Source organism: Lepidochelys kempii, chromosome 5 (genome assembly GCF_965140265.1).
Source record: "Lepidochelys kempii isolate rLepKem1 chromosome 5, rLepKem1.hap2, whole genome shotgun sequence".
In the NCBI taxonomy this organism is placed as follows: domain Eukaryota; kingdom Metazoa; phylum Chordata; order Testudines; family Cheloniidae; genus Lepidochelys; species Lepidochelys kempii.
This window is the reverse complement of record NC_133260.1, coordinates 26,467,538-26,480,583: the sequence shown is the minus strand read 5'-3', so window position 1 is coordinate 26,480,583 and position 13,046 is coordinate 26,467,538. Positions and strand designations below refer to the sequence as shown.

The following is a 13,046-nucleotide window of genomic DNA, read 5'->3' as shown; positions in this document are numbered from 1 at the left end:
TAGGACTCCTAGGCACTATAGTGATACCAACAACAATCACCTTTAATATTTGGGTCTTATATGTCTTAGAGTTCTCTCTTCTCCTGTTTTATCCCTATAGTTCAGATCAGTACCCGCAATGTTCTGAGAGCAGAGCTCTCTCACTGTCAGATTATTGGCTCTAGAACTTAACCTTTTACACCACTCTTGGTTTGACAGACATAGAAAAGATAGATCCTAGCTTATCTACTTTCTCAGGCTTAATCTACGGAGATGGAAACATAGGAATGAGAAGTTTAGGCTTTTAGATTTAATATGCTACAAGTTCTTTAAACAATGACACAGGGTCACACTGAATATTTCTATATGTATTTACAAGTGTTTGATATATACATGTTCCTAAAGCCTTCCAAATGCATGTTTAAATCAAAATAAATAACTTGACATGCAAAATACTAATGCTTTCTCACTGTTAATTTAACATGTTCATGTGATCTATCTGAATATCATAAACACATATACAAAATAATTGCTCTTTGGCATCTGAAAATGTTTTTACAATGCCAAAAATTAAAACAAAAAAATGTATAGGTTTAGCTTCTGACCCACTAGTTCCTCATCAAAAGCAACTGTTTCAATTCACAAGGTTAGTCTGGTGGGCAGAATTTTTAGTTTTGATTCCCCAAAAAATCTATACAAGTTAATTTACTCTAGGAACTGGGATGCTATTCAATATAATTAAGCATATAAACCCAGTTAAAAATGTGTTTACAAACATCAAAGTGATTTCAAAAGTGACCATACCAGTATTCGCTCAATGAGCATGTCATAATACTGCTCAGCAAGCTGAGGTCGACAGAGCACAAACCGACCAAGCAACTCCACAGCTGCTTCTCGTACACTAGTGGAGTTATCCATTAACCGTCCATGAACACCTCGTTGCATATCCAACTAAAAATATAAAGGGAAACACGAATGCAAAGTATGGAAAAACAGAATTTCTTTTAAATGTGAATAGAAGAATGTATGTACATTACAGATAGTTTCCTTTTTTTACCCTGGCGAGAATGCTGGGGTCTACAGCAACAACCTCAGACAAACACTTCATGGCTTTTGTTCGAACAGCAATCGCATTTTCACCAAGCACACGCAGAATCTAATAAGAAAACAGAAGTGACATTTTAAACGCTTTTGGAAAGTAGCAAGCAGTGTTCAATGCAAGCAAAAATACAATGGAATAACATGCAAAAGTCAAACTAAAATGAGAAAAAATCAACTACCAAAAATCGAACAAACTTTTAGAAAGTGAGGGGATACATGTGAGTGATGACTTTCCTGCACTGACATTGGAGCCTGGATTCTCCCTCACTATGTTAAGTTATAACCCAAATGTTGATCCATAGGGTCCATCCATTTATTTTAGCTCTGTTTTTCCTATCCACGTCACTTTATTATCCTCCAAACAGGATTTGTGCACCCCAACTTTGAGATAGCTCTATTAAGTGGATCAAAGAAAGTAATGTGACCCAAAGCATTACCTGGAGCTCAAATGTATCACCATGTCTACATGTTGTGGGGGGGAGGGATAGCTCAGTGGTTTGAGCATTGGCCTGCTAAACCCAGGGTTGTGAGTTCAATCCTTGAGGGGGCCATTTAGGGATCTGGGGCAAAAATTGGGGATTGGTCCTGCTTCAAGCAGGGGGTTGGACTAGATGACCTCCTGAGGTCCCTTCCAACCCTAACCTTCTATGATTCTATGTTAGTGCTCTTTTCCCAGCCAGAAAGAAGGAACATTAAGGTCACTTGGTCAAACCATGACCATCAGCATGACAGCACCATTCATTGCAGGCAAATGATTGAGCTAGTTTGCATGGTCCAATTTAAAATTTATACAGTTATATGAATGATCTATGAAGACATGTTTTATGAGGTCATGTTGCCAATCAGGCATGCATTTTAGATAGATGAAATCTGTGAAAAGGTTTCAACATTTTGTAGTTATCTTTTTATTGTGCCCATCTAGTTGATGGATCTCTACATATGCACAAATAAAACAATGTATGTACAGTATGGTATATGTACAATACATGCAGGAAAAAAGAAAAATAAGCACATATGCTATCAATACATAACATGAAAACATGTGGTGTTATCATGACCTATTAAATACCTGTGCTCAACAATGAACAGACATTGCACACTACCCCATAAGTGTTTGGAACCAGGAAACCAACTGTATTTCACAGCATTAAGACTTCTGGCACAGTTTACCTGTGTCAAATAAATATCGAAGCTCTGGGCAAACGGCCTCATAGAGGCCAAGTAGCGAACAATCAAGCAAGCATCTTCATAGTCCACAGTATCAGAATTCATCCTGCAACAAAATTAACACAATACTTGTTAGTTATTTATTAAAAAACAAAGAAAAATGCTTATAAGTCAAATGAGCAGGTAACAAACTAAATCCACAATTACTGAAACTTACTTCAATGTACTGAACTGAGAGGGTGCAGTTTTAATGATACTGCGAAGAAATTTTTTGCGACCTTCCGCTCTGTGCATGATTTGTCCTGTTGTCTCAACTTCTTTTGCATGGTGAGTTCCTTCAGATGAATCCTCATCCTTCTGAGATTTCATTGCTTTCTCTGTCTCCATAGTTGTGTCACGGAACCACTGAGCTATATAAAATTTCCGAGAAAACTGGAGAAATGCAACAAGATTGGCAGAAAAAACAAAGAGAGTGATTATTAATAGTTCCTTTTCAAGTTGTGAAAAAATTAAATTGGGTCCAGGCAGGTATTAGCCCGGGGTTCAATGCTATTCAACATTTTTGTTTGAGACTTGAAAGGCAGAGTGGAAAATATGTTAGTCTAATACAAACAATACCGACAAGAACCAAAGGATTATCGTAGATGAACAGTATATGTGGACGTCTACAGTGTCAAGTATGGCATTTATGAAAGTCAGTCTGAATGCATCAAATACCAACTAAACAGTGTGCTCCAACTAGAATTTAATCAGTGGCAGGCAAGGACCATTATAAACATTATGTCTGAAATTCAGTAGAATGGGTCTACTAAGATTTCAACTACTTTAGAGTGATGCATGCTATGAACAGTTTTGGGATTGGAACGAGGATGTAACCAAGGCACAAGTATGTCTGTCTAAGAGCCTTGGGGAATAAACCATCCCGTTGATGAAGTTCCATTTATATAGACCGAATACATCCAGAAAATTGAAATTTACCAGTAATGAGGCATCAGTCTCTGTGTTTTCATCCAAATAATCTAGCAATGCCTTTTGCAGCTGCTGGATTTCATCTTCTCCTCCTGAAACCTGTAATATGTAGCAAGATACATTCATAAAATATAATATCTCACAGTTGCAAATATGATCAAGAAATCATGACACACACATACATATAAATTAATGTAAAGTAAAAGCACACAATTAATTACGTTGACAATAATTCCAAACTAGTTAGATAATTTCTGTAAATAAATTATCACTAAAACTGCAACACACAAACCAGATTATACATGAGAGACATTGTCTGGCTATGCCGGAAGAAGGACAGGAGACATTCGATGTGGTTTAATTAGGCCACAGCTATTCTTAAATGTCAGAGTACCTGGTAGATAAAAGTGTACAGTGCAGGTAATTCCATAATCATTTACATATACCTGGGGGTGAGGACTGTTGTCAGCCCTAACACTTTACCTATCCTAGTCCCCAGCCAACCCGATGCTGGTACCTCACCCACCATCTCCCTCAAACGAGAGTTATGGGGGGCTATAAAGGAGGGGGAGTTGGCTCCCTGCCACACCAATAATAGGAGTACTGAACTTCCTCCGCTCCCCATTTCCACTCCTTTAAAGAATATCTCCTTTAAATCCTTCACCAAACCATTTTATCTGATCACCATATCCCTTCCCTACAGAGTACCTACACTGGACATCCACCCCATGCTTCCATAATGAGTTGCAATATCATAGCCTAACCTCCGTTTCATGTCCACCACCACAAAGCCCTAATACACTGTGAGGAAGGCGAGAAACCACTACCTCGCCTTGGTCAATCTGGCGGAGAGGGAAAAAATTCCTTCCCAGCCTCCTCCCCGGCCCTCGAAACAAATGAGGAGCACAATGCCCACAATGGATGATGACAAAACCTGGTATTTAAACTACTTCCATGGGTGAGAGGGTAGGGGCTGTTCCAGGGGTCCAGGTAAAAGAGGGCTTTTTTTGTACCAGTGTGGACCTAAATAGTTTCCCTTCTCTTCTGCTCATTGGTCTGAAGTTACTGTAGAAAATCACGTCACACACCTTTTCCTACAAGCCAGACAATGGCCACTATCACTTAACAGAAACAACTGTAGAGCAGAATGTGATAGATGAAAATAAACTGCCTTCCTAAAATCTTACTGGGTTAATATTCAGTCTGTGATGTTGCTATGGCCCCTGTTACTGGGAAAAAATGCCAAAGGATTTAAATCCCCCAAAACAGTCTGACACACAGACAAATCAAGAAATATCACATCAGTTGTCTGTTGGGTTACAAATGTTAGACACTGGAACGGCAGGTTGCTTAGGCCACTATGGCAAAAAGGCAGGAAAAAGAAGGGAGAAGAAAGGGAGAAGTTGAGAGAAATAGTCTCATTAATTTTGACAAAGCAAGGTTATCTGTTAGTAACTGTTGTCCCAGGACATAACATCTACACAAGCACCATTGATTTCATGTGCTCAAATATATCTAAAAAAGCAGAGCTCATTGGGGCTGCACAAGTGTACCTTCAAAGATCTGAACATTGGCAGTGACGTTATTAAAGGAACTAAGAGAGGATACTCTGAAGAGTGGAGATTTGGGTGGGAACGTGACTCTGCATAGGCATTTATAATAAAAGAATGGTTACTGTAAGAAACCTTTTTTCACCTTTTAGAACTATTTCTGTAAATCCACATTCTTAGAAGATTAGCAAGATTTCAATTTAATTAATATTAGTCAACAAGATTTAGATTGAAAGCTCTTTGGGGCAGGACTCTTGTCCTTTTATTTGTTCTATGAAATGCCTAATAAAATTTGAGTGCTTAAAAGAATGAAAAAAACAAAGCACTAACTACCCAAGAGGACAGCTGAACAGATTGCATAACTACTTGCCCAAAACGAGCATCAAATTCTAATGCTAAATCAAGAGAGCTGTGCTTTGTAAAAATAGGAATGAACTCCAGGAGCAAATGTACAAATGATCAGGATAAGAATGCCATTTGCAAAATGGAGATAATATTACATAAATCTTTTGTAAAGTGCTTCAAGATCTATGGATGAGAAGCATTACACAAAGCCAGATTCTAGCCTGCAATTTATCAGGTACATGGGCTTATTGCTAAGGAATGACATGGGCATCTCCCATTGAGTTGTGGCTGTTCCTTCCCCTCAAACAAAATCATCTGCACTTTGCATTGGATCACAAAGATCTATTTCTGGATGACCCCAAGACAGACATATCCTTTGGAACCTGCATTGGTCAGTTCCTACCCATAGTTGAGGTGGAAATATGTTTTGAGGGAGTATGCAACTGCGTTCTGTAGTCCTGGAAGATAAACTGCTGAGATCTGTATGTGTTGCGATACATACCAGTTACATAGTTTTACTGACTTGGCACGTAAGAGGTAGGGTCCTGCTCCTCTTTGCCAATTGATATAATAAACAGATACTGTGTTGTCCAGCATTATTCTGATTGGGTTGCCTGTGATGTGCGGGAAGTAAGTCCTAGCAAGAATAACAAACCTCTCTGAATTCGAATATGTTGATATGGAGGATCGCCTCTTGTGGGATCCATTTGCATTGAGCAAGTCCTAAAACAGTGCACCGCAGCCTAGCAGGGAGGTGTCTATGATGATGATCCTTGTGGGAGGAGGCAATGAGAATGGCACTCACTCACACACACACACTTTTATGGATCTTTCTATCAGTTTGGAGAATTAAGGACCCTATGAGGTACGGACACCTGCTTGGACAGACTGTGCTTCGGGGTATAATCGGTTCTCAGCCAAGCTTGAACCTGCGAGTATAATCTTACTAAGGGTGTCAAAAATGTACGATTTGCCATGTGGCCCAGGAGTTGCAGGAAAGCCCTTGCTGTGATTTGTGGGCTCTACTATATTGTTGAAACAAGACTGCACCTAATGGTGAATTTGTCCAGGAACAAGTATGTTCTTGTGGTGGTGGAATCCAGAGTGACCCTTATGGAATCTATACATCGTGTGGATGTGTGTGTAGACTTTTTCACATTGAGACAGAGGCCAAGAAAAAAAAACAGCGATAAGATGGGATAAGATGGTGGGAGGATGCAAAACATCCTCATCTGGAGAGGAGAAAGATTTATGGGAAGGTGGTATTTATTTGTCCACAGCTGGATCTGGCTGCTCTGTAAGATCAGGAGCAGGACCAGAGGATGCTTCGGTATCGGAGGGAGTGGGCACCTCAGTGGTACCTGTGTAAGGATGGGATGTCTCCTGACAACCATACTGAGAGGGTGATTTTCTCCTTCTCTTACCCCATTTTTTGAGGGTCTGGATTATTTTAAAGGGTCCTCAGGATCTTTACTTACCGTCGAGCTCGCTGAGCAACCAAATCCAATGAGCAGGGGGGTGACTTGGACCCCTGCATCCAACAGAAGGCTCCATCAACAGAATATTTAGTCTGTCTCGCCTCAATTTTTTAGATCTGCCCTTAAATCCTGAGCAGACTTTACAACTGGAGGTGATGAGACTCTCTCTCAGGCAGTGGTCACAGCTGGAATGTCCATTGCTGTGGGGGAAAAGACCTGTGCCAGTTCTGGCAGGGTATGAAGCCACGGGATAACCCATTACACAAGGACCCAGGTTAAGACCCGAGAGAAAAAAACAAAGGCCCAGATCAGGCAAATGTAAGAGGGGAAGGAGGAAACTCCCCCCACGCTCAAAACTATGCTAAATTAATGAAAAAATGGAAAAGATATAACAAGAAAAGAATTACTAAGAAAAAAAGATAAAAAATAAACTGTCAGAAGATACAAACAGCAAGCTGCGTCGTTAGCTATAGCAGACACTGCAATGCTACATCTCAAGTCGCAGACAGCTGAGAAAGAACTGGGGCAGTAGAGAGTCTGCTTCCCCTTCTCCTCCTCCACATACACACACACCACAGCATGAGGACATCTACGACTCAAGCCAAGACTTGCAGACACTGCTAATGAAAATCTCTTATCAAGAGTGGACAGGTGTGCACACATTCTGAAGTAGAATACTCATAGGGACATTACTCGAAGAACTGAGTAGGTACTCAATTTAAGTCTCAAGGTATACACTTAATGAGATCCTTTCAAATAATTTTTTGTTCTTAGAATGACCAAAGCCTGATGAACCTCAAAATGCTATGAAGGTTATGCCAAAATAGATGCCTGATGGCCCTTGCTGTCTAGATCTTTTCAAATACATAAATACATACATACACAAAAAAATTGTGGAACTGATACAGATGTCGGTGACAAAGCCTTATTCAATATTCCTTAAAAAAGTAGTTTCCATTTCCAAGAATAACATTTTTTTTATTTAAGTTTCCTGGCTGTAAGATATTTCCCTTTTTAAGCACTCAATGTAGTTTACTAGGGTGCAACAATCCTATCTGCCATGTGAAAAGATTGGATCTGGATTCAGAACCCAGTGATGAAGCCAAGATAGAAGCCCAAACACCAGGAGTAGGAAGAGAAGTAGCTCCAATTACAAGCCCACGAGATCGGAGTAACAAGGATGTTGAGTCCAAATAAGAGCTGCTAGAGTTACCCACACAATCTAGTCCCTAAGAAATGTCCTTGATAAGGTCTGGAAGCAGAGGCAGGAAGGAAAAAATATACAGTTTTGCCCCAGTTCAACAACAGAGAATCTAGCAGAGAACCCAAATCTGCTCTTGAGCAGGAAAGTGGTCACTTCACACCGTTTCTTGTAGCAAAGAGGTCTCCATCTTGTGAGAAGAGACTGAACCACCCATGTTGCTCTTGATGCCTGCAATATACCAGCATATCATTCTTTTTTCCTGCAAGATAAAGAGCAGTGTAGTGATTCTGGAGAAATACAACATTTCCAGAGAATTATCACTTGGCATAAATGTCTTAAGTAAGATGACTCTTGTTTACATTAGTACACAGCTGTGGTATTGTCCATAATATGCTTTCTTGAAGAAATGCTTTTCAAGCACAACATATTGCCCAGTGCAGTTTCATTTCCCATGAATTCCAATGACCAGGCAGAGATGCACTAAGAGGAAAGAGAGGAGCACTGTGCCAAAGCGCAGATATCTACCTCTACCACTTCCTATGGAGATTGGGGAACTGAAAGAGACCCCTTTTAGAACATTCTTCTGTACTACCCAGTGCAGCATTCTTAGAATCTTTGCCGGTATTGAGACAAGTTAACAAATTCATCCTTCCTGGAAGAATAATTTGTGTTGAACCAGTGATGTAAAAGTATTATTTGATGTTTTGCACAGGGTGTGACGTAAGCTGACAGTCATGAAACCCATAAGTCTCAAAAAAGACTGAACAGACTTTGGTCATTTAGTTGATAAATATTCTGAATCTCCATAAGTTTCTCCTCTGGTAGAAATACAGCTGCCACAGAAGAATCTGAAGTGGTTCTTATGAAAGTCATTCTCTGGTGGAGTTACAGCTAATTTCAGATTACTAATCCTTAAGATTGGGAGTGAAACTGGGATCAAATAAATTTGAAATGACCACTGAACTCCAGTTCTGACTGTGCCTGACCCAGCCAGTGACCAGGAAAAAACAGACATAAATCCATAGGCATTTTAAATAGACAGCCTAAAACTAGGTATTGTAGAACACTCATGGCATAGTGGAGAGCCAAAAAAGGAACACCTTGTACTGAAAACTGTTGCCTCCCTCACAGAAATGGAGACAATTCTGATGAGTAGCACTGACAGAACCTTGGGAGTACATGTCCTCTAAACAGAGCTCCAAACCAGTCCTGATGGCACAAAGAAAAGTTGACTGATGCCAGATTCATCATTTGGAAATTGAACCTATAGCTATACTACTTTAGTTTTCTCAAATGCATATGAAAGTAGCTCTAACTAAACAAACATATCTGCTCCTTTTGTGAGTTCAGACATCTGCTGACTTTAATAATTAAAATTATTTTTACTCCCCTTAGAGAGAGAGCAGTGAACTGGATTCTATTCTTTCACGTGCATCACCACCACACAGTGGAACAGATTTGTTCAGTAGTTTTAACCCAGTGAAGATAAGGGGTTGGCACAAGAGCAACTGAGGCCCTAATATGACCTGCAGAATCCTTACTGAAAATCATGTGTGAGGCTGAAAGAATCCAGTCTTGATTCTCAAAATCCAGGATGAGTTTATAGGGCTGGTAGTTAGAAAACACATTTTTATTTATAATCTGAGTACATCTGATGAAGTCTTAAAGAGATAATAAAGATGGACTCCCCAAATGGCACTTTTACATAATGACTTTTCAGAGCAGAACAGCACCTCAGACATTTTTAATGCCTCCATCTGTGTTGTTATCTAGGCACCAAATCATATGGATCTTATATATACCTGTTTTAAGATTCGAGCTATGGATCCTTGATCCATTTTGCTAGTGACCGCATCTTTCCTCAATCTTGCAGCTACAGTTCCAAGATAATCAAGTGATGCCACTCTCAAAGCCATCTCTGTAGACTTGTTACTGAACTGATGAACCTAACAAAAGCAGGATAAAATGTTATCTACTCATTTCTGTACCTGCAGTGCTTTTCATAATATACTATTTGATCTTATTCAGAAATTCATCAACTAATAAACTGAATAAATTATATCATTTACAATGGCCACTTATTTATTTGAAGCGTTGTTGTAGATGTGTAAGTCCCAGGATAAGAGAGAGACAAGGTAGGTGAAGTAATATATTTTATTGGACCAACTTCTGTTGATGGAAGATACAAGCTTCACAGGGCTCTTCTTTGGGAAAGAAAATCAGTATGTCTGAGCTAAATACAAGTTGGGACATATTGTTAAACATAAGGGGTTAACACATGTCAGACAACTTAAAATGAAGTGGCCAATTGAGGATTAGCAAGCAGTGAGGTGTATTACAAATTGTTGTAATGAGCCATAGAATCAGTGTCTCCGGAGTCCATGCTTTTAAGTATCTAGCAGAGTTATGAATTTAAGTTACTAAGGATATAATAATAAATGATATTACCTCACTACCTTGTCTCTCCAATAACCACACATATATAATATTTTAAAATTGATATCAAATTCATTTCCTTCACCACTGGGCCCCTCCCTGCAAAAATACTCCTGAGATTTTTTTCCTTCTAATCAAACTAACTAGAGAGGATGCATCTTGTTCAGTGGATATATAAAATGTGTGTGTGAGAATATTATACTTATTTAATCTACCTGCCATATGTACACCAGTGAACTGCAAGCTACTATCTAGCTGGCTTAATCAGGGGCATGATTATAAATTATTTGTGCTATTGCCCAGAAACAGGCCCAAATTACTGCTTTAGTCTCGTAACAAATGTCTGCCAGTACTACTTACCACAGTGACTTATGAATTTCAGACAGACATTCTATACCAGCTAAAATGTTTAATTTATTTGAATCATAGTATTCTCTGTGTTAATGTGCTACATGTGCAAGATGACTAAACTACTGAATAATATTTTTGTGCTATATGAGCAGCCCAGAGAAGCTATCATCTATGAATATCTGCTGATGTTCGTGGATTTTACCCAATATGAGTCTATGCAGCTACTGGGTGCTATGGACTGGAATTTTAATGTGAAAAATATCCCCCACAGAACAATATAAGTGACCTCCACTGAGCAACATAGTCCATGGTGTCACTTTTTTTTTCAAATTACCTATAAAATACAATAATTTTCCAAACTAAACTTCACTATCTGTATACTATTCAGCATATTATATAATATACTGATATACATCAGCAAAAAGTTCTTAAATGAAGCATGAACATTGTATACCACAAATACACATTTAAATATTAATAAAAGACTATGTCAAAATAAACAAGTTTTCATGATGATGAAAAGGAATTATCATCAACATTATGGCAAATCCCAAAGGGACATAGTTGGCTTGTAAACTGAGCAGCACCAATCTCCAGCAAGGTCCTTCCGCCCTCTGGCTGAATGATCAATCTCTGTCCATCATTGCCATTCTTATCTTGGCAAAGCCAGAAACTTCATGTGGCATTAGATGTGGTCACCCTAATATCACCAGATCTTTACCTTGGGACAGCTTTTTGAGAAGATGGCTAAATTTAATAAGAACGTGCAGCACTTTATATCACTATGATAAATTAGAAATACTGTGGTCTCTTACCAACAACCTTCCTAATAAGCTAAGTAACAGCTCAGCAGCAGGCCATTCTGGCTTGTTGACCGTGGAAAGAAGATCTTGAACAAAGTTCTCAAACAGTGGCCTATAATCCTCTTCTCCCTGTTTACTACCACATCTGTTTAAAGGAAAACAATGAAAATGTTATATAATAATCATGTACTAAAAAGGGTCAACTTTTTTTTATTTGTTCCAAAGTACAAAAACGTGTATTTCTAAAACTAGATAGGACTGAAATGTCAACAGAAAGAGTCATCCTAATCTAGCTATGTTTTTCAGTAACACATCCTATAAAGAACAGAGAGTAAAAGTAGCTAAAATTTCATATTAAAAAGTAGGACAAATGATGGTAGCCCTTTCAATACTCCACATTACCATGAAAGAGATCTGGGATTCATTCCCTGGTCCAGTCTCTTATTTCTTTATCTAGCACTGGTTTCAACTACTGGAGACACAGTTTCCTTAATACTTTATGGGATATTAACGTATAATATGTATTATAACAATTTTACAGACTTTTCAGATATTGACTCAAATTCTACATGTGTGCTGGCTCTCATCTCTCCTCCAAGGGTAAGAAAAAAGGCCTCAGTCTTCGGTGAATTTGATACTCTGTCATCTAAAGTGAATGTATGTTGAATGGATGAGATAAGCCTGAAGATCTTGCTTGTATCTGCAGGGTGAATACATTAGATATAATAGGGTTTCAAGTCTGCATACAGAGAATAAATTAGGTTCCCTAGTTCATACTGGAATAGTGCATTTAGGAGGTATTCTCTCTCAACTCAGTCTCTGGCCTTAATATAAAGGGTGATATGAAGTCTTGGTATCTCTGGTCCATAAACAGCAGGTGCAGTGGAGAAAGATCAGATCAGAGCCTGGCATGCAATGATTTGGTAGTGTTTCAGAGGTATATAGTTTAATAAAATAATTAGGTTAATTTCTTTTAAAATAACTCTAATTAGTTCTTATGGCAGTACAGTATACCTTAAATACTTAATCCGTAAATCATGTTTCTCTTTCATATTATTGCAACACCTTTGGTGAAACCTAAAATTTTCCTCTTTGTATTATGTGGTATAAGCTATTGCATGTAGATTCTCACATGTGTAAACAGCTCCCTGCAGAATTTCTGTTGTATAAAAAGTTCTGTGCAAAGAGCTAACTGTCGTGGAATTTTAAAGTACTTGCAAGTTTCTTTAACTGGAGCTATCTGTCATATGAAAGTAACTGATTTTTCCAGATTTTCTGCAAAATTTATAAGCTTGAACTACACTTCAGGTGCTTGCAATTTTGCAATTGCAGGTTGCAGACTTTGTACAAGATTTGTGCAGAAACCTTAGTGACTATCAAGACTTGTTGAACCTCTAAGAAGTTCAAAATTCATAGCTCCAGGCAATTGTTCTCAGAGAGGCTTAATGAAGAAAACAAATGTGAGTTTTCTTTTTAAGACAGAACTTCACAAAAGAGTATTCATAAAATGAAAAATCTTTTTACAATGTCCTACATTTAAAAATACCATGTCCAATTCAAACTCCAACTTTCTCCACAAAAATTTCTTTTGATTAAAATTTCAGAACTTTAAGGAGTGCCAAATTTCAGTCTATAACAGTTAAAATTGTAATTATGAATGACA

The 13,046-nt window shown here is 38.4% G+C and overlaps 1 protein-coding gene across 6 annotated transcripts in view; it reads right to left on the bottom strand.

Moving 5' to 3' along the window:
• The window catches only part of NIPBL (NIPBL cohesin loading factor), a 295,049-nt gene that overhangs the window by 48,347 nt on the left and 233,656 nt on the right, over positions 1-13,046 (bottom strand). For 5 of the 6 annotated variants that reach the window (XM_073343794.1, XM_073343792.1, XM_073343795.1 and 2 more), the window contains 8 exons: positions 11,396-11,528; positions 9,596-9,739; positions 7,954-8,052; positions 3,226-3,315; positions 2,465-2,679; positions 2,251-2,353; positions 1,037-1,135; positions 784-930 (listed from right to left, as the gene is read on the bottom strand). In XM_073343794.1, coding sequence (XP_073199895.1) covers positions 784-930; positions 1,037-1,135; positions 2,251-2,353; positions 2,465-2,679; positions 3,226-3,315; positions 7,954-8,052; positions 9,596-9,739; positions 11,396-11,528 — 1,030 coding nt within the window. The remainder of the gene's footprint in view (positions 1-783; positions 931-1,036; positions 1,136-2,250; positions 2,354-2,464; positions 2,680-3,225; positions 3,316-7,953; positions 8,053-9,595; positions 9,740-11,395; positions 11,529-13,046) is intronic. The other variant, XM_073343793.1, reaches the window with a different exon arrangement.